Here is a 21404-nt window from a genome sequence, read left to right as displayed (position 1 = left end):
CATGGTATAAATCGTGTTCATTTGTGATACTTGCATTGTAGTTTTCCGGATGAGCACATCTATGTCACTTATTCCAAATTAGTGTCACCTAGATAGCCATTGTTAACATCAATCTCAAAACATAGCATGTAACCTGCACTATCAATGTTGATCATCCGAGTTGTACTAGCAATGGTAGGTTGGGACCTTTGCTAATCTTGTCATGTAAAAAATATTTCTAAGCTACCCATTCTTAGAAATCAAATTATTAGCTTCATACATGAAAAATATAATTTTATCCCATTCTTAGAAAAAAATAATTGCTAACTTCATGTTTATTCAGTTATGTCTATATAAGTAAATAGCTGAAATATAAAGCGATTCCATCCAAATGAAAATTTCTCCCATCATAGGTCTGGCAAATGAAAATTCAAAATTAAAAGTATATGGGAATGTTAAACCATGTATACAAACAATGATATTTAATTACATTTCATACAATGTGGAAAGTTCATGGATATAATACATTTCATTAAATTCAAATTCTCAACAAAATTAAAATTTTGCTCTGGCTTGGAAATTTTGCTCCTCATAAGAATTTTTTTTTAATTTAAATGTATTTCTATTTAAACAATAAACATGCTGATTGATTTTGTTTAACGGGCTGAAATATCTTGTCCTGAGCCGTTTCTTCTAAGGCCCAGCTCCTCCTAACCATTCATCTACAAAACGTCGATCAAGATCTCAACTAGCATAAAAAAGAACTACAAAACTGTTCTAAGGCCCAGCTCCTCCACGTTTCAACCTTACCGATCCATCCCCTGGCCGCACCCCTCGCGGTGCCACCAGTGCCCCTCGCGCGCCGCCCTTGCTCCCTCGCCCGCGGGCGGTGCTCGCGCGTGCCACTGGCTGCGCATCGTCAGGGCGCCACCAGCCTCCCCACTGGCCACCCTCACCACCACACGCGCCTTCCTCTCCGGAGATCCTGTGATCGTCGCCGGCTCCCATCTGCCGCTGGGAGCGTCCGCCATCCGCCTCTTGCAGATCCCATTGCTGGCTCTCGTCTGCCTCCTGCAGATCTCACCGCCGGGAGCATCCGCCGCCACCTCATGTAGATCCTGTCGGTGTCTGGAGCGTCTGCTGTGTGCCAATTGCAAATCCCATTGCCGGCTCCCGTCCACCTCCTAGAGATCCCGCCGCTGGCTCCCGTCCACCGCCGGGAGCATCTGCCGCCACCTCCTGTAGATCCTGTCACCGCCGTCTTAGTTCGCCGCCCGTTGCCGGCTTGGTTTGCCCTGCCCGCCTCGTTGCCTCCGTCGGGCTTGGCCCCTGTAGTCGGCCGCCCCTACCCACCTCCCTGCAACCGATGCCATGCCCCTAGGCTTGGCCCCCACCGCCGGCTGCCCCTGCCTGCCTCCCTGCACATTTGTCATAAGTAGAAGTGTTCAGGGTAAATTTGCAAAATAGCTTTCTTCCTAATCTCTGTTCCTATGCTCTTCAATGTGTTCAAATTGACATCTTTAGGTATTTATAATAAGATTGAACTCTACAATCCATCTGTTCGGTGCTAAATGCAATATTTCTGGTGATTCCATTGATCGTCACAGATAGAGGACTATCTGGTAATTTATTACATACCTGTTGGATGAACATATTTTTCAGTACAATAGCAGTAGTTTGTGCATTTGAGCTTCACGAGTTAATGGAACACAATTCTCATTTATTTGCAAATAATTTTTTGGATAATTAGAAACCCAATTAAGCCCATATTTTATCATGGGGCCTTTTGTTATAAACTTCGTGTTAGAGTTGATTATATGCTGAAAACATTGTAATTGACCCACAAGTTTGCATGTCAAGTTGATGCTGAGGTTGTGACTGTATCTACTCTAGGAAAATTTCGTTGTAATACAGTGTACTAATGTATTGCTCTTCTGTTCATTGACATCTTAAATATCATGATAAATTTTGTATAAAAGAAAAATGCACATCTTGAGCTCAACTAATATTATTTCTTACTAACTTATCATTGTTGATTTACGTTATCAGTATGCAATGTACTGAAGCTTTATATATTTTTTTACTATATTGGTTTGCAACATACAAAAGGATCCAGCTCAGCGGATGTCTGCTGTAGAACTCTTGGTCAGCATTGCCTTTTGACTGATTTAAGTTTCTAGTGAATCTGACTGTTGGTTGCTTATTGAGTAAGTTGTACTGAATTATCATTTATGTTCTCATAGAATCACCCTTTCCTGAAGAAGTTTGAGGATAAAGATTTAGACCTGCGGATTCTTGTGGCTTCCTTGTTAGGCCTTAGTAGTTATCTCTCACTTTGGAAATTTTTTGACGCACGTAGCTAGCTTCCTGCTAGCCTGACTTATCTGGTGTTGGGCCTGCATGTGTTAAGTTTTATTCATTAAATTGCACAAGTGACATTAGAAGTGATTAGTGCATATAATGAACCTTCTAAATAAAAGGAATAGATAGGAGCTTATAATCAAAGTTGTGTATGTAGTTTTCCTATGGTGCTCAATTAGTGTAATGTCTCTATGCTTTTATGTATGGCTCTGTGATAGTGTAATAACGAGTTCACGTAAACAATGACTATTGATGCAAGTTCTTTTATTTTCCTAGTAGTTATTTCTATGTTTTATGACTATTGTATGGCTATGTGCTCTGTGATTATCTATGCTTTTATGCTTTTATTCAAATAACAAATTACTTAACAAAATAATAATATAGTTTCTTCCTTGTGCTATACTTTCTAGAAATTTTTCTTTCCTGTTGCTATGTTGTCTAGTTTTTGTTGAGTATTAGTTGTACTCATAATTCAAAGTGCAGGATACTAAGCGGCAGGAGGAGGCATAGCTTGCTGTCGCTTGGGTATCCAACACACAGCTGTATTGGCTTCACATGGAGGTGAATTTGGTTCTGGTTTGGGGTGGACTGGTTTAGTTAGTAAGGACAAGCTTCTGAATCAACTTCATTATATCATGTGATTATCATCTAAGGTGAGTGCAAACAAGTTGCCATAAACATACTTCTGCCATAAACATACTTCTGATTGTGCTTTGTGATTATCATCTACTTGATGATTCACATGACACTGTTCTAAATTTTTAGCTTAGATTATTTCCATTTATGAGTGAGCAATCTTTTATTGTGCTTGGTAACATGCACACTTACATTCCATAGTTCTTTTATTAGGAAATCACCATCATTATGTTTCCTAGCTTTACTAATGATAGCGTGCAACCAGTTATAGAGTTATGACCAAATAGGACACATTTTCTTTTGACAAATGGTCTATACCCTATAGCTCAATATTCAATTCTATCAAATTTGGAATCATCTCTGTATTCATTGCAAATTATTGTTGCTGCAGGGTACATTCCATTAAGCCCATCAGTTGATAGCAAAACACATTGCCATTGTTGTAAGGGAAAAATTGATCATATAGTCTTTTGATGGATAATTTTACTTTGAATGAATCAGCAAAATTGCGAACCCATTAGTTTTTAATTTATGATTCCAAATTGCTTACCTTTGAAATGGTTCAGTCCATGCTGTTGTTGCCAAAATATAATTTCAGTTTATCAAATGCAAATACCAATGTTACTGATTTTTTTCATGAGCAAAATTGAGTTCAAGTGAAGTGCGCAAGTGATGGGACAGTCAACATCAATCCAACCTTTGCTACAAGTGTTAGACATAGTTCATTTCATTTTGATGTGTTCAAAATAGCTAGTGTGTGTCCGATACCTTATGTGTTTCAGTTGTGCGTGTGTTATCGACTATGTTTGACATTGGATGGTTTCATTAATCATTTGTACGAACAAAGCATATTTTGGATTAATGGATGTCTAACTGCTTCTTTCATCCTATATTGTTCGGCATGCATTATTGTTTGAAGCAAACATTGCAATATGGACTCTCGACATAATAATTTGGTGTTGCAATATATGATATAGTAACAAACAAATGGTGTGGCAAAAAACATCATACCAACGAAATAGTGGGAGTGACAATAGAGTCTCCAAACTGTAGCAACACAATAGTAAGCGTGGCAATAAAGGGTTCAAGTATCGCAACCAGTATTGATCGTGGCAATAGAGGGTTCCACCTATAGCAACCACATAGATAGTGTGGCAATAGAGAGGCTAATTGTAGAAACCAAATATTTATCGTGGAAATAGAGGGTTCCACCTATAGCAACAACAGAGATAGCGTGGCAATAGAGGGTCCATCTATTGCAATGCTATTGATGTCTGGCAATAAGGTCTATTGCAACACCCATTGTCGTTGCTAGTGCACATATTGCCACTCTTTGGGTATGTGGCAATAGGTATTTCTAGCAACACCGGGTGTGTTGCAATAGTAACTATTGCAACACCCACAATTGTCGTTGTCAAGATCGGCAGATCAAGACTTAGACTAGTGAATTTCTTTTATGCGCGTAAGCCTCAGGTGGTTGCGTGGGAGACACGGGTTTAGACTTGTTCGGGCAAGGGAAGCCCTATGTCCAGTATCGAGGATGTTCGTGTTGCCCACGCGGGGTTCTGTAGTAGGGGTTACAGGTCGACGAGAGAGGGACTGGTCCCAAGTCTCTTTAGTGCTTGCGCTCTCAGGAAGAGTCGTTGTGTGCTGTGGCTTTTGGGAGACGAAGCCGATCCCCCCTCCGGCCCTGGATTCCTCCTTTTATATATCAAGGGGGGTGGCCGGAGTTACAGTTGGGATCGGGTGAAGAGGACTGTAAAGAGTAAAGCGTAGAATGGTAAAAAATACGGTAGGAAGGAGGAGCAAGTTCCTAGGCGCCCGACGCCTCTGCCGGCCCCTGGCGAACGCCGGCGTGCATGCCGGAAGGGGAGGCCACCGTGTGCCAACTGTTGTTGCACCCTACAGATAGCTCCTTCGATACCCGTAGGCGGGTCATGATGAGGGCGTTCCGTCGTTATCCTGGTGTCTGTTGGGGAGGATGGTGGATGCTGTTGTTCAGGCGATGGCTCCTGGAGAGAGGGCATCACATCCTTGCTGTGCGGGACCTGAGGACGCGCGGGGCCCGAGGACAGGCCGGTCTCTCCTTCGCTCCGGCCGGCGCAGGCCATGAGTACCCTGCGGCGAATGGGAGTCAGCCGCCGGCACTGTAGCCTGTACAGTGTGGTCGTGCACGGGTACTTGTGACGGGTTGCGTGAGGAGCGCGGTCATCCCTTCCCTCCGCCAGGCCTGCGGCGCATTTATGGCGAGGCCGATGGGGGGACCCATAGGATTTTGTCTGTCTCGTCCATCTGGACCGTATCCGAGGGGGATGCCTGCCCCGGGGGCCCCATTGCGCCCGACCCCTTCGCTTGGGGTCGGACGAGGCGGAACTCCGTGGCGAGGGGTCGGGCGCCCCCGACCCCGGGGCCGCAGTCAGGCGAGGCAAAAACTTTGGGGAGGGGGGTCGGACGTTCCCGATCCCGGCGCCTTGGTCGGGCGAGGCGGAGCTTTGATCATGTCTAGGTGGGCCCGGGCCTTCGTGTCTGCTTTTTTAAGTGGTATTTTTAGGGGATCGTCAATATTTCCCCCCAACAGTAGCCCCCGAGCCTGTGGTGGAGCAGAAGTGCTCCTCTGGAGGCTTCTTTCGCTGTTTTCGCCGCGGGCTCTGTTTTATGGCGCGCTTGTTTTATTTCAGCTTGGCTGGGGAACCTGCGAATTGTGACCACACGCGTGGTAGTTGGTTGCGAAACTGGCCCCCGAGCTCCTGCTCGTTGCAGGAAACCGATCGGGAGGCTAGGTCGACTTTTGATCGTTGTCCCTCAAGCGTCCGTTCGCTAGGACGGAGGGGTTGAGCCGGGCCACGTTATCCGCGTTGGACGAACCGTGGTGCTCGTTTGAGCTGCAAACGGGTAGGTTCGAGTGGAGTCCCGGTCCCCGTTCGGGGGGGGTCCGGCTCGGGCCAAGCTGGTGGCGCAATCCAATTTCCCGCCGGCCAGTTCATATAGTTCCCGGATCCGTTCGACCGGATCTGGGGGCTCGTTGCCTTTCCCCGTGGAAAAACCATGAATTTTATACCGGGCGGGACTCGAACGTGAGGTTGGGGCGCCCTTGGCTTTCGCTCGCCTGGGTATTGGCCGCTAGCGGACCCGTCCCTTCTCACCCCTTGCTCGGGGGACGTCCTGAGGCAGCTGTCGAACCCGTGTCGGGCCAGCTTTCGAACCTCTGGACCGTAATGGGCCGTAGGGGCGTTTTCAGCCCCGTATCCCTTTCTTACCTCCCTGTGGGCCTTGGGCCGGAACGGAGCAGTCGTTGCGCCTGGGCCGAACGTGGGGGACGTCGTGGGTGTGCTACCCGGGAAGTGGAGTTATGGGGAGCGCCGTCCCGTGAATCGAGGAGGATAGGATGTTTTCGCGGCCGATCGTGCGCGCGGTTTTTGAAAAGGAAACGGGCGTGGCAGGGGCGTACCTGGCGCTGCATTTATGGCGGCCGGGGCGTCGATTTGGCTTCCCTGGTACCTTTCCTATAAAAGCAGGAGCTCGCCGCGCCGGTTTCGCCTTCCTTCCGCATTCGAGCCTTCTTGCCTTCCAGCCTCACGCTCAGTTCATCCGCGCTTGCCTCGTTTCCTTCGCTCCAAGCCACGCGCTCTTCTTCCCGTCTCCGTCGATCTCCTCCCTCCTCCGGCAATGGGTTCCTGGGGGGTTTCTCATTTCACCTCCTCGCGCGCCGAGGGCCTGGTGCGGAAGGGTCTCCTCTGCGAGAGGACGGCGGCGGGCGAGTGGGAGCTGCCGGGGATGGAGCAAGTTCCGTCGCCTCCCCCCGGCTACGTCATCTCATTCGCTCACTTCCATGAGCGGGGGTTCGCTTCTCCCCCGAGCCGCTTCTTCCGCGGGCTCCTCCACCACTATGGGCTCGAGCTCCAGCACCTCAACCCCAACGGGATCCAGCACATTGCGGCGTTCATCGCGCTGTGCGAGGGATTCCTGGGCATCGAGCCCCACTTCTCGCTGTGGAAATACTTTTTCACAGTGAGTTTGTACCAGAAGTCGGGGAAAGCCGGGAGCCAGCAGCGGTCGCCTCCGGTGCCGATCGGGTGCGCCGGGATCCATCTTCGTCATACTCGCTCCAAAGAGTACATGACGGTGAAGACCTCGGCGTCCCACAAGGGGTGGCACAACCAGTGGTTCTACGTGAAGAGCTACCCGGACTCCCCCCTGCCGGCTTTCACTGGCCGCACCATCGACGCGGCGCCGGAGGTATGGGCGTACGGGCCGGTGGAGAAGAAGAAGAAGCGGTTCTCCGACCTGCTGCAGGCCATCGAGCAGCTGAAGAGGAACGGGCTCACCGGCGCCGGGGTCATCGGAGCGTACCACGCCCGACGGGTGGCGCCGCTGATGCTCCGGACCCGTCCGCTCGGCGCCATGACCCCTGACACGCCGACCGAGGGCACCGCCCTAGCGACGGGCACGCTCGCCGCCTCCGAGATTCGGCAATGGCTTCGGGAGGCGCTGGAGGACAAGGACGTCAAGTACCCGATTCCCGGGCACCCGCCGATGCGCCCGGAGGCGGGCTTCATAGACCTGGTAAGGAGTTGGGGCATCATCTTCCTTCCTTTGTGTCCTGCTATTTGTCGCTCTGACGTGGAGCTGTTTTGCGTTTGCAGGGCTCGCTAACCCGGGTCACGGACTCCCTTCCGCCGGTGCCGGAAGATGCCGAACGGAGAACTCGCAATCGTCTCCAAGCCGAGGCGCAGAAGCGCCGCAAGGACAAGGAGACGGCGAGGAAGCGGAAGAAGGCCGCCAAGGAGTTCCAGCGGCGGCGGAGGGGGTCGGTCGTGTCCGACGACGATGACGACGATGATGATGAAGATGAAGAGGATGAAGATGAGGAAGGTGATGAGGAGGAGGAGCTGGTTCCCCCCCGTTTGGGGGCCTTGGTGATTCGTGAGGCACCCCCGCAGACGGCCGCGGGAGGTGAAGCGGGGGAGGCGTCCATCCGGGCTTCGACTCCTCCAGGCCCTGGGGCTGTGCCTCAGAGGCCAGCACAGTGCGTGCACCAAGAGCTGGAGCGGGCCGCCCCCCAGGGGTCGGCGCAGGACGTCCCCCAGGAGCAGGTGCGGGACGCCTCCCAGGGGTCGGCGCAGGGCGTCCCCCAGGAGCGGGCGCGGGACGCTCCCCCGGGGTCGGCAAGGGGTGCCCCCCTGGTGTCGACACGGAGCGCCCCTCGGGGGTCTTCGGAGCCTCCCCCCGCCACGGCTTTGGGTCTGGCGCGGGGCGCTCCCCAGGAGTCCGTTCAGGGCGCTCCTCGGGGGTCCATGGAGCCTGCCTCCACCGCCGTGCCCGTTGCCGGAGAGCAGCGAAGCAGCGACAAGCGGCCGTTGCCAGATGCCCCGGGGTCGGCGTCTGGCTCCGAGTTGAAGCGCGCGCGCCGCCCTTGTGCTTCGAGGACGTAAGTTGGCCTTCCCTGCGTGTCGTTCCTCTCCTCTTTTTCATTCGTTTCTGCTGACGTCTGGCCGTTGATGTGCAGCACTACTCCCCGTGGCCTCACCCTGCAGTTGGCGCCCAAGAAGGCGCTGCGGTTGTCGACCTCCTCCGGGGGGCGGTCCGTGGCCCCGCCCGCGGCGAGCGGCGGGGTTCCTGGTGCGGCCGCGGATCCCCCCTCGGAGGTGGCCCCTGTGGTGGCGGCTGGCAGAGCGACGGCGTCGTCAGCCGTGGGAGGGGGAGCGGACTCCTCCACCCCGCCTTCGGTTCCCCCGGTCGCCCCTTCAGCTCAGAGCGCGGTCCTCCCGGGTTCTCAGGCCGGGGAGGTGATCGACCTCGACGTCGACGAGGCGGAGGGGACGGCGGCGACGGGAGGTAGGGCGGATGCCTCCGCAGCCGTGGCGGGATCAGAGGCGGAGGGAGTGCCTGCTCCTGGAGGCGCGGTGGTGATGGAGGCAGGGACCTCCGCCCCGATCACGCCCGTGGGAGTGGCTCCGGCGGCTGAGGTAGAGGTGCCTACCGGGATACCGCCGACGGCCTTGGCGGCGACGAGCGTGCAGGTGTCGGGGCCGTCGGTAGACCCGGTGGCTTCTAGTGCCATGGTGCCGACCTTGACGGCAGCGTCGGGGTCGGCCCCTGCCTCGGCCTCGGCCTCCTCCGTTCCCAGGGCGTGGAGAGGGTCCGTCCTCCGCTGGTCATCCCGCGATGACCCGCCGAGGCATCTCTTCGCGCTGGACGACGTCGCCGAGTGGCACAAGTGGCAGGCGGTGCAGGGCGGCATCGCCCAGGTCCAGGCGGCTCTGTCTTCAGCGCTGGGAGTTCTAGGCAACACCGTCCTCCCTGGCAGCCAGGTATGTTGCTCCTGCTGTTGGTGATGAGTACCTCCCTTTTGCCTTTTGCCTTAACGGCGTGTTGCTTTGCAGGCTCTCCAAGAGGGCAGTCGGGGGAAATCTGATTTCCTCTAGCGGCAGCAGGGTCTCTGGGATCGCTTCAATACCGAAAGGGAGTGCACCAGGGACCTGTCCCTGCAACTCAGCGCCGCCCAGGGGGTCATTCACGACCTGCAAGGGCGTGAGCGGGCGGCGTTGGAGGAGGCGCGGCGTGCGGGGGACAGGCTCCAAGCCATCACCGAGAAGGCCCGCCTCGACCTTGAGGAGTTCCAGGCCGTCGCCGAAAGGGCCCGCCGCGATGCCGAGGGGCTTCAAGTTGCTGCTGAGAGGGCCCGCCGCGACGCCGAGGAGCTTGCGCAGCTGAGGGGGGGAGCGTGAAGCCCTCCGCACGGAGACTGGCCAACTTTGCTCGCAAGTGCTGGGACTTCAGTCCGCCGTGTCCCGAGGGGCCGACCGGGAGCGTGAGTTGAAGACCCAGGCCAACGGTGAGGTTTCTTCCGTTCCCGCGTTCCCATGTTGTTTGTGTTCTGTTCTTTGACTTGGTGGGATTTTCTGGATGGTTTCTGCAGGTGAAATCGCCAAGTTGCGGGGTCTGCTCGACGAGGAGCGCGGTGAGCACAGCGCCCTGCGAGATGCGGCCCGCATCGTCTGCGACGACTTTGGCGTAGCTCCGGAGGAGGGGTCGAGCTCTCTGCCAGCTCGTGTCCTCGGGGTACGCCGTCGGCGTCGCGAGATCGCCGTGGACGCGCTTCACCTTGGCGTGCGGCGAGCCTTCGGGGTCTTCGGCTCTCACTATTCTGGCATCAACTTTGCCGGGATGAGTGAAGGGTACGCCGCGGGCTACACCGAAGCTGAGCTGGACGGGATCGATGCCGCGGTGACCGCGCAGGCGGAGGCCGTCGCGAAGCTCCTGGAGGATGAGGCCGCCCCTCCTGCCGACCCCTCGTCAAGTTAGCTGTACCGGGCTTGTGCCCCAAAAAGTTTGTAATTATGTCAGTCTTTAAACTCGTTTTGCGTCGGCCATACGGGCCTGTTCTATGACTTTGTTACGCAAAAAATCCCGATCCCCTTTACTGTTCCTTTTGAGCTCGAAAGCTTAGAATGCGTCGCCGAGTGCGTGAGTAAGTTTTGATGAGCGAAGGTGCCGTAGCCGCTGGGGCGTAGGTTTTTTCGCAGTCCGATCAAACTTGCCTAAGCACTGTTCACGCATCCTAAGCTTTTTTGCGCCCAAGGGTCTAGAAAGGGAGTGTTCGGTTTGAAAAAAGAAAAACCGTTTCTTTTAGATGGCGCCAAGTGGCTGGGGTCGGGACCCCTGATAGCCCCCGAGGGGTATGCGGTCCTGGAGCAAGGCCAAGGTCGGATACCCCTGAGCTTAAAGGAAAAGGCCTGAACCGAGGTGGCTCGGGGTTTCTTTTTTCGCAGAAGAACAAAACTGGTAGCCCCCGAGGGGTATGCGGCCCTGGAACGAGGCCAGGGTCGGATGCCCCTGAGCTTAAATGAAAGAACGGAAATGATGGCAAGTTTATGCAGAACTTGGAAATAAGAGCTATGGGTAAAAGCGCCTTAGCTGTTCTATGTTCCAGGCGTTGCTGAAGATCTGCCCGTCGGGAGTTGCCAGCTTGTAGGTGCCTGGTCGTAGTACTTGTACGACGATGAACGGGCCTTCCCATGGGGGAGTCAACTTGTGCCGACCCCTATTGTCTTGGGCGAGGCGGAGCACTAAATCACCGACGTTGAAGGCGCGTCCTTGTATCCTGCGGTTGTGGTAACGCCGTAGGGCCTGCTGGTATTTAGTCGAGTGTAGTAGGGCTACGTCTCGTGCCTCGTCGAGTTGATCTTGTGCGTCCTCGAGTGATGCCTGGTTTCCTTGTTCGTCGTATGCCTTGACCCTCAGCGACCCATACTCTAGGTCGGTGGGCAAGATGGCCTCTGACCCATAGATCATGAAGAACGGGGTGAACCCCGTCGCCCGGCTGGGGGTCGTCCTCAAGCTCCAGAGGACTGCGGGAAGCTCCGCAACCCACCGTCCGCTGAACTTTTTAAGGCGGTCAAAGATCCGTGGCTTGAGACCCTGGAGTATCATGCTGTTGGCTCGCTCGACTTGCCCATTCGTGCGGGGGTGCGCCACTGCCGCCCAATCCACTCGGATGTGGTGGTCATCGCAGAACTGGAGGAATCTCTTCCCGGTGAACTGCGTGCCGTTGTCGGTGATGATGGAATTTGGGATCCCGAAGCGGTGGATGATGTCGGTGAAGAACTGTACCACTTGCTCGGACCTGATTTGCGCCACTGGTCTTGCTTCGATCCATTTGGAGAACTTGTCGACAGTGACGAGAAGATGGGTGAAGCCCCCGGGCGCCTTTTTGAAGGGTCCGACGAGATCTAGCCCCCAGACCGCAAACGGCCATGTGATGGGGATGGTTTGCAATGCCTGCGCAGGCAGGTGAGTTTGGCGGGCAAAGAACTGGCATCCTTCACAGGTGCGGACTACCTGGGTAGCATCCGCGACCGCGGTTGGCCAGTAAAAACCTTGTCGGAAGGCGTTGCCAACAAGTGTCCTTGGCGCGGCGTGGTGACCACAAGCCCCGGCGTGGATATCCTGGATCAGCGCCTTCCCCTGCTCGACCGGGATGCAGCGCTGGAGGATCCCAGTGTGACTTCTCTTGTAGAGCTCCTGGTCGATGATGGTGAAGGATTTGGCGCGGCGCGCGATCCTGCGGGCCTCAGTTTTGTCTACCGGGAGGGTATCGCGGACAAGGTAGTCGAGGTACGGGGCTCTCCAGTCGATCGGGGGGTCGGCCCCCGCCGCGGGGTCTGCCGTGATTTCCATGACCACGGGGTCGGATGGGTCGGCTTCCAGGGCCGAGTCGGGTAAAGCAGCATTGATTCCCTCGGGACCGATGCTCGGGTCCGGGACAGGTGGCGCGTCGCCAACCTCCCCTGGCTCGGGTCCCGATCCTAGGGCTGGGGGTGCTTCGCCGACCACTGCCGGCTCCGGATAACGGATTGAAGGCTTCAACTGGTCGCTAACAAAAATGCCGTCGGGGACAGGCATTCGGCCGGACGCCGCCTTCGCCAGCTCGTCAGCGGCTTCGTTGAAGCGCCTCGCGACGTGGTTGAGCTCCAACCCGTCGAACTTGTCCTCGAGCTTACGGACCTCGTTGCAGTAGGCTGCCATTTTGGGGTCGTGGCAGCTCCACTCCTTCATGACTTGTTCGACGACCAACTGAGAATCGCCCCGGATGTCCAGCCGACGGATACCCAGCTCGATGGCGATGCGGAGCCCGTTGAGTAGGGCTTCGTACTCGGCGACATTATTGGATGCAGGGAAATGGAGGCGGATCATGTACCTGATGCACACGCCCAATGGAGAGACGAAGATGAGGCCTTCTCCGGCGCGGGCCCTCATCAGTGACCCGTCGAAGTACATCGTCCAGTACTCCTGCTTCTCTGGCGCCGATGGGGCTTGAACCTCCGTCCATTCGGCCACGAAGTCGGCAAGTGCCTGGGACTTGATGGCGGTGCGGGGGACGTAGGTGATACCCTGGTCCATAAGCTCAAGCGCCCACTTCGCAATTCTCCCTGTAGCATTTGGGTTCCGGATTACTTCACCAAGCGGGAATGATGAAACGACCGTTTCCGGATGGGAGGTGAAGTAGTGACGCAGCTTCCTCTTCGTGATGAGGATGGCGTAGACGAGCTTCTGGATCTGTGGATATCGTGTCTTGGACTCGGACAAGACTTCGCTGATGAAGTACACTGGGCGTTGCACCTTAAGAGCGTGCCCCTCTTCTTCCCGCTCCACCACCAGGGCCGCGCTAACCACCTGGGTGGTTGCCGCGACGTAGAGCAGGAGGGACTCGCCGTCGGTGGGTGGGACTAGAATCGGGGCCTTCGTTAGGAGGTCCTTGAGTCAGTCAAGTGCCTCCTGGGCCTCGCTGGTCCATTCGAAGTGGTCAGACTTCTTCAGGAGCCGATAGAGAGGAAGACCTCGCTCGCCGAGGCGCGAGATGAAGCGGCTTAGAGCTGCTAAGCATCCCATGATGCGCTGCACCCCCTTCATGTTCCGGATTGGCCCTATGTCATTGATGTCCACTATCTTCTCCGGGTTTGCCTCGATGCCGCGCACGGAGACGATGAAGCCTAATAGCATGCCCCTTGGGACACCGAACACACATTTCTCGGGATTGAGCTTAATACGCTTATCCCTCAGCCTTTCGAAGGCTAGCTCCAGGTCAGGAACGAGCTGGTCACCCTTCCTGGATTTAACCACGATGTCGTCAACGTAGGCCTCAACGGTCCGCCCGATGAGGTCTCCGAAGCACTTCAACATGCATCGCTGGAAGGTAGCCCCGCTTTTTTGAGGCCGAACGGCATCTTAACGTAGCAGTAGGGACCAAAGGGGGTGATGAAGGAGGTAGCGAGCTGGTCGGCCTCTTTCATCGCGATCTGATGGTAGCCGGAATATGCGTCGAGGATGCTGAGGGTCTCGCACCCGGCGGTTGAGTCGACTATTTGATCTATGCGTGGCAAAGGAAACGGGTCCTTTGGACATGCTTTGTTGAGACCGGTATAATCGACACACATCCTCCATTTCCCGTTCTTTTTTGGTACAAGGACAGGATTGGCCAGCCACTCGGGGTGGCGCACTTCCTTGATGAACCCGGCCACCAGGAGCTTCTGGAGCTCTTCGCCAATGGCCCTGTGCCTCTCCTCATCGAAACGGCGCAAGCCTTGCTTCACTGGTTTGGAGCCGGCCCTGATGTTCAAGGAATGCTCGGCGACTTCTCTCGGGATGCTAGGCATGTCCGAGGGCTTCCACGCGAAGACGTCGCTGTTCGCGCGGAGGAAGTCGACGAGCGCGCTTTCCTATTTGGGGGATAGGGCCGCGCTGATCCGCACAACCCCCCCATTGGAACAGCCGAGATCGAGAGGGACTTCCTTGATACCTTCGGTGGGCTCGAAGGAGGTATTCGACTGCTTGGGGTCGGGCTGATCTTCGATGACCTCCGCAAGCTGGACCGCCATGCCGCTCGTGACGGTGATGGCCGCGGTGTACTCGCAACACTCGACGTCGCACTCGTATGCCTTCTGAAAAGTCGTACCGACGGTGATGACCGTTGGGCCCCGGCAGCTTGAGCTTGAGGTAGGTGTAGTTGGGGATAGCCATGAACTTCGCGTAGCATGGCCGTCCTAGGATGGCATGGTAGGTTCCACGAAACTCCACCACCTCGAAGGTGAGGACCTCCTTCCTGTAGTTGGAAGGGGTCCCAAACGTAACGGGCAGGTCGATTTGCCCGAGAGGCGTCGCCTGCTTCCCTGGCACGACGCCATGGAAAGGTGCCTTGCTGGGACGGAGGTGGGAGCGATCGATCCCCATAGCGTCGAGAGTCTCGGCGTAGAGGAGGTTGAGGCCGCTGCCCCCATCCATGAGTACCTTGGTGAGGCGCGTCGTGCCGATGATAGGGTCGACGACGAGTGGGTAACGCCCCGGATGCCGGACGCGTCCAGGGTGGTCGGACCTATCGAAGGTGATGGCCGGCCCGGACAAGTCGAGGAAGGCTGGAGTCGCAGGCTCGGCCGCATAGACCTCCCGGCGCTCCAGCTTTTGCTGGCGCTTGGTGTCGTACGCTGCGGAGCCACCGAAGATCATGAAGCAGCCGTCGACCTTAGGGAAGCCGTCTTCCTTCTCTTTGTCGCCCTTCTTTTCCTCATCGGGCTTCCGCTTCCGGTTGCCTTTCACCGGATTGCCCATGAAGTATCTCTTCATGAGGTTACAGTCTTTGTAGGCGTGCTTGACGGGGAACTCGTGGTTCGGGCACGGTCCTTCGAGCAACTTGTCGAAGAAGCCGGGAGCGCCTTCGGGGGGCGGCTGCCCCCGCTTGCGCTCGACCGCGGCCACGAGGGGGGCCTCGCGCTGTTGCTTGCCCTTCTTCTTCTGCTGGCAGTTGGAGGTGCCTTCGTCGGCATCCTCCTCCCGTTTTGCCTTGCCTTTGGAGCGGTCGAAGATCGCTCCGACGGCCTCTTCACCAGAGGCGTAGCTAGTGGTGATGTTGAGGAGCTCCTCCATGGTTCGCGGGCCTCGGCGCCCCAGCTCGTGGACAAGGGGCCGGCAGGAGGTCCCTGCTAGGAAGGCTCCTATGACGTCGGTGTCCGCGACGTTGGAGAGCTCGGTGCTTTTCCTAGAGAAGCGCCGGATGTAATCCCGGACGGACTCGTCCATCCCCTGACGACAGCTCCGGAGATCCCAAGAGTTGCCGGGGCGCGTGTACGTACCTTGGAAGTTTCCAATGAAAACCTCTTTCAGGTCGTTCCAGTTGCGAACGCGTCCCGAAGGGACATGTTCTAGCCAAGCTCGCATGGAGTCGGCCAGGAAAAGGGGTAGGTTGCGGATGATAAACAGGTCATCGTCCGCCCCGCCGGCTTGACATGCAAGCCGGTAGTCGCTGAGCCACACTCCAGGATTCGTCTCCCCTGAGTATTTGGCTATACTCGTGGGTTGCCTGAAGCGCGGTGGAAAGGGCGCATTTAGGATGCGCGCAGAGAAGGCCCGGGGCCCAGCCGGTCCAGGGCTCGGGCTGCGGTCTTCCCCGCTGTCGTAGCGCCCGCCACGATGGACGTGGTAGCCTCGATCTACCCCGTCCTCCCTGTCCGCGCGGGAGTGTCTTCGCGCATTCAAGGTGTCGCGGGCGTCGCGGACGAGACCGACGCGCTGGTGGACGGATCGAGCCTCGCCTCCCACGGGTGGCGGGGTCCGTCGGGCGGGCGCGGCCTGATTCGCCCCCGGAGGGGGTTGATGGACTGATTCCCCCCGCCTTTCCGGGGGCGCGTCAGGCGTCGCCCGGTTGGCGTTTTGCCCACGTCGCCAGGACGCCGAACTTTCCGCCTGCTGGACGGCGGCGCACTCGAGCAGGTTGCGCATCTCTTGGCGTGCCCGTCGCTCTTCGGGCGTCGCTGGTTCGGGGAGCTGGCGGAGCAACACCACCGCAGCTGCGACATTTTGGCTAGCGCGGGCGAAGAGCTGCGGACGCTCTTCGTCCGCGCAGATGCGTTGCTGAACGTCACGCGCCCGTTGTCACGCTCCCCCCTCGTGGTGGGGGTGCTCGACTTCTTGGCGGGCGCCCATGCGCGCCTCTGGTTGCCGAGAGCACTACGGGGCCCTTGGTAAGGCTCCGGTTGTAGCTGCAGCGCACGAGGGGGGAACCCTTTGTCTCCCCTCGGCATTATTGCCATTGGATCCCTCGGAGTGCGCGTCGACCACGAGGCACTTGCGTGAGGGGTGGGGACTCCCGTTGCTGGAGCCAGAGTCGGAGATTGTCCTCGTCGCGCCTACGAGCTCGTTGCTCGCGGGCGACGTGGTCATTGACCGCGCTAGGAGGCATCCGTAGGCCCCCATGGCGTTGCGTAGCCCGAAGGGCTGTCCCCTTGATGAAGTCCTTCCGGCAAGCGAGCGACCGCTCGCCGCCGTCCCGGCGGCAGGGCCGGGAGTAGCTGGGCGAGCGGGTAGGACGAGGACAGGGATCAACTCGATCCCTTCCCCGGTGGCGAGGAAGTCCAGGCTCCCGAATCGGATCAGGGAGCCCGAAGCAAAGCTACTATCGTAATTGGCCATCTGAGGCTGGGAATGTACGCGCAAAGGTCCCCTACCTGGCGCGCCAACTGTCGTTGTCAAGATCGGCGGATCAAGACTTAGACTAGTGAATTTCTTTTATGCGCGTAAGCCTCAGGTGGTTGCGTGGGAGACACGGGTTTAGACTGGTTCGGGCAAGGGAAGCCCTACGTCCAGTATCGAGGATGTTCGTGTTGCCCATGCGGGGTTCTGTAGTAGGGGTTACAGGTCGACGAGAGAGGGACTGGTCCCAAGTCTCTTTAGTGCTTGCACTCTCAGGAAGAGTCGTTGTGTGCTGTGGCTTTTGGGAGAAGAAGCCGATCCCCCCTCCGGCCCTGGATTCCTCCTTTTATATCGCAAGGGGGGTGGTCGGAGTTACAGTTGGGATCGGGTGAAGAGGACTGTAAAGAGTAAAGCGTAGAATGGTAAAAAATACGGCAGGAAGGAGGAGCAAGTTCCTAGGCGCCCGACGCCTCTGCCGGCCCCTGGCGAACGCCGGCGTGCATGTCGGAAGGGGAGGCCGCCGTGTGCCAACTGTTGTTGCACCCTACAGATAGCTCCTTCGATACCCGTAGGCGTCGGGTCATGATGAGGGCGTTCCGTCATTATCCTGGTGTCTGTTGGGGAGGACGGTGGATGTTGTTGTTCAGGCGATGGCTCCTGGAGAGAGGGCGTCACATCCTTGCTGTGCGGGACCCGAGGGCGCGCGGGGCCCGAGGACAGGCCGGTCTCTCCTTCGCTCTGGCCGGCGCAGGCCATGAGTACCCTACGGCGAATGGGAGTCAGCCGCCGGCACTGTAGCCTGTACAGTGTGGTCGTGCACGGGTACTTGTGACGGGTTGCGTGAGGAGCGCGGTCATCCCTTCCCTCCGCCAGGCCTGCGGCGCATTTATGGCGAGGCCGACGGGGGGACCCACAGGATTTTGTCTGTCTCGTCCATCTGGACCGTATCCGAGGGGGATGCCTGCCCCGGGGGCCCCATTGCGCCCGACCCCTTCGCTTGGGGTCGGACGAGGCGGAACTCCGTGGCGAGGGGTCAGGCGCCCCCGACCCCGGGGCCGCAGTCGGGCGAGGCGGAAACTTTGGGGAGGGGGGTCGGACGTTCCCGATCCCGACGCCTTGGTCGGGCGAGGCGGAGCTTTGATCATGTCTAGGTGGGCCCGGGCCTTCATGTCTGCTTTTTTAAGTGGTATTTTTAGGGGATCGTCAATATTTCCCCCCAACAACAATGGTTTCTTATACTATGGCTTGCAACACTACATGGTGTTGCAACAACACTCCTTTGTGTTGCAATAGGGGAAAACCTATTGCAACACCAAAATGAGTCGTGGTGCAAACTTTAGACCACGGTTACTGTGGCAACACCTGCCAACAAAATTTTTGTGTTGCAATTTTGTCTATTGCAACTATTTTTGGTATATTGCAACACTTTTAGGCCGTTGCATTAGGGGTAAAACCTTGTAGTGGCACTCTGCCACACCGAATCACTAGCCTCGTGCTAATAGGAGAGTTGGTCCCAACCGGAAGTGTACTTGGGTGTTAGCCCAGGCACATATCCAGCTGTGGCCCATCCTGCCTGAGCTGGGTACACGGGAGGCTATGGTGGTGGTGGCTACTACATTGCTGCACTCCTTGACATGATTCGTTTCATCCTGCCATGAACACTAGAAACGTTACTCCTACGAGCTTCTTCTTGTGGCACAAGAGGTATAGTTAGCGACCAACAATTATACAAACAAATCCTCGAGTTAGGTAATGGTATTTCATTTGTATAACTGGGAAATAAGAAAACCAAAGAATCATCTGAGCCCTTCTTAAGTGTGTGGCCATAAACCAAATACACTTCGTCGATGTGAGGATGAGGTGTCTCAATGAAGGGAATAGCATTCCCGTCTAGAGTCCTGATCCTTGAAGTGATGCGAGTGATCAAAGAAGTGCATTCAATGGCACCCGTCATCTTAAAATTCTCAAGCCATTGCCTAACCATAGCCTTAATGGGGAAATCTTGATCTTCTTGACCATGACATATAAAATCATTAACTCATCGTTGCGCATGGGCCTAATATCATCCCTTGGAAAGAGTGATGGCCAGCCACTTGTGCATCAAACGAAGAGTTGAATTCTGAATTTCATTGCACCAAGGTGCAAACTTGGCATGGACAATCTGACCAGAGATTGTAGTTCAAAAATTGAGAAAAATCGTGACAAGCTTTGTCAAGAGAAACAGCGCAACACGGTCCAAAACCAAGGTGAAGGCTAAATTCCCTCCAAGAAAAATGGTATTCCTTCCCGAAGAGTTAGAAAGAAATGGCATCCTTCACCTCTTGAAGAGTGCAAAGAAACTGGATGGTGAGGGGACGAGAACTAAACTCCACAACGGGTACAAAATCATCCCACCCAATACCAGACCAAATAGAGGCGAAGTCGATATCCATACCTATTTTCTCCAAAAGTTCTAGGTCATAGGCCTTGGTGTGACCAAAGGCCCGACGCTTGAGGATGGCGTAGGCTTGCTTCTCTTGTTTGTCTCACAAGTCAAAGTAGGGGGCATCACTTGGTCCACCACTATAGCCTTGTCTTGCGGTTCAGCTTGCTCTTCTTGCTCATCTTTGTACCCGCAACCCCCGAGCACTTGGGCGATCTCTGTTGTTGAAGTGGTCAGCAGTCCGTTGAAAAGAGTAGCCGTTGAGTGTTAAAGGCGATTAATCTGCAATTAATCTGTCCGTTGCGCAACTGACGCATGGAAACCGGAGGTGGCGGAGATAAAACTGGAGGGCCCCTTTCGGTTAGGTTTACCCCCTGCAGTAATCAGATCTCTTTTTCTTCCTCCCCTGTGCCTCTGCTCCATGCTTGCGCCGTCGCAATTGCCAAGTACCACCGCCGCCATTGCTCCCCTTTGAGAGAATCCGAGAGTGAGTGCCTTTTGCTGAGGTTGAAATCGGCGGATGCGCACCAAGAAGATGGGCAAGAAACCCAAGAAGATCCAGGGCAAGGCTCCGGCGGCGGGCAAAGTGAAGTCCAAGAAGGGGAAAGAACTTGTGTTGCCGGCACCGAAGGTGGGGCCGATGAATCAGACTGCGCCGCCACCACCTGGAGTGATGTGGCAGCATTCGGTGATGAAGGAGGAGGCCGTGCAAGCACTAGTCAATGCCAAGCTTCTACAGCCGAAGGAAATACTCGAGTGGCGCCCAGCTTTTCCAAATGCGTGGCAATTTGAGGAACATCCAGGCGAGATACTGATGCTCGCACACTTTGTGGAGAGGGGGTTGGCAGTGCCCACCTCCGATTTCTTCAGAGGTATCCTCGAGTACTATAAGCTTCAACTTGTTCATTTGAACCCCAATGGTGTACTGCATATGTCCATTTTCATACACCTCTGCGAAGTTTATTTGGGAGTTCCTCCAAGCCTCGAGTTGTTTAGGAAGTTGTTCCGCTATAAGCCGCAGCCTAGTGTTCATAGGACAGAGGTCTTTGGAGGCGCCGGGTTCCAACTCAGGAACTTGGGCACATATATTGAGTATAATCTGACTGACTCCCATAGGAGTGGAAAAAAGGTGGTTCTACATCGGGAACAATGAACCTCGCTTGCCTGTGGTGACTGGTCACGCGCCCAAGCATGCAGAATACTGGGTGAGCGAACCTGAAGATACTCCCAAGCTAGATCACCTGATGCAGCAAATCACCGAGTTGAAGGCACTCGGGCTAACTGGGATTAACGTGGCGGCCAGCTTTCTGAAGAGAAGAGTTCAGCCGCTTCAAAAACGTGCTCACTCGGGAAGTGAGTACACAGGTCTTAAAGATCCATCGAGTATGTTCGATGAGGATACATCCGATGATGATGTAGAGGCGCTGCTGGCCAAGTTTTTCAGGAACTACCAGGGAGTACCAGTAATCCCTGCAGCTCTGTGTCAGTATGACGCCTGGTATGAGCCAGAAGTGGTATGTCTTTTGCACCTGACTTGTTCTCTTTTGACTTATGTGATATTTGTTGTTGATACCGACTTGTTGTTTGTAGTCTCGAGTTCTTGCTGGCTACTTGGCGCAGTCGGAAGAAGAGTCAGAAGCTGCTGCTGAGGAGTCAGAGGACGAGCCTTCTCCTCCTATCAAGAGACGTAGAGTAGTCCGCAAGATGTCTGCGGCTAAGTCTGCTGCAACCCCTGAGAAGTATCAGGGCACCAAGGTATGTAGTTGTGAACGTATCTATAGCTGATGAATTTGAACTTGCTATTGATGCGACGAATTTTGTCTTGTTCGTAAAGGCTGTAGATACGGTGCTTGGTGATGATGAGGCTGTTTCTGAAGAAATGGTCGTGACCGACCGAGAAGTCGGTAATGTATCTGTTGACATGGTGCCAGAGAAGGTGCCATCAACAGAAACTGGAGTAGCCCCCGAGCTATCCGCGCCGACTCCATCGGCTGCCATGCCACCCATTGCTGACCAGGCGGTCCTGGGGTTACCTGCTGAATCA

The 21404-nt window shown here is 55.5% G+C and overlaps 1 protein-coding gene across 1 annotated transcript; it reads left to right on the top strand.

Annotated features, from left to right (window-relative positions):
- The first annotated feature begins 747 nt into the window (after positions 1-747).
- Positions 748-7641, top strand: LOC117865383 (uncharacterized). Its single transcript, XM_072295042.1, has 2 exons — positions 748-1601; positions 2824-7641. The coding sequence occupies exon 2, from the start codon at positions 6439-6441 to the stop codon at positions 7627-7629; it is 1191 nt and encodes a 396-aa protein (XP_072151143.1). The 5' UTR covers positions 748-1601; positions 2824-6438; the 3' UTR covers positions 7630-7641.
- The last annotated feature ends 13763 nt before the right edge of the window (positions 7642-21404 follow it).

The sequence above is a fragment of the Setaria viridis genome, chromosome 7 (assembly GCF_005286985.2).
Source record: "Setaria viridis chromosome 7, Setaria_viridis_v4.0, whole genome shotgun sequence".
Classification (NCBI taxonomy): Eukaryota; Viridiplantae; Streptophyta; class Magnoliopsida; order Poales; family Poaceae; genus Setaria; species Setaria viridis.
This window is presented reverse-complemented; position numbering and strand designations above follow the sequence as displayed.

Bases quoted from the DNA above. Each gene is read 5' to 3' on its own strand.
- LOC117865383 (XM_072295042.1), top strand. From the start codon at position 6,439: ATGGCGGCCGGGGCGTCGATTTGGCTTCCCTGGTACCTTTCCTATAAA.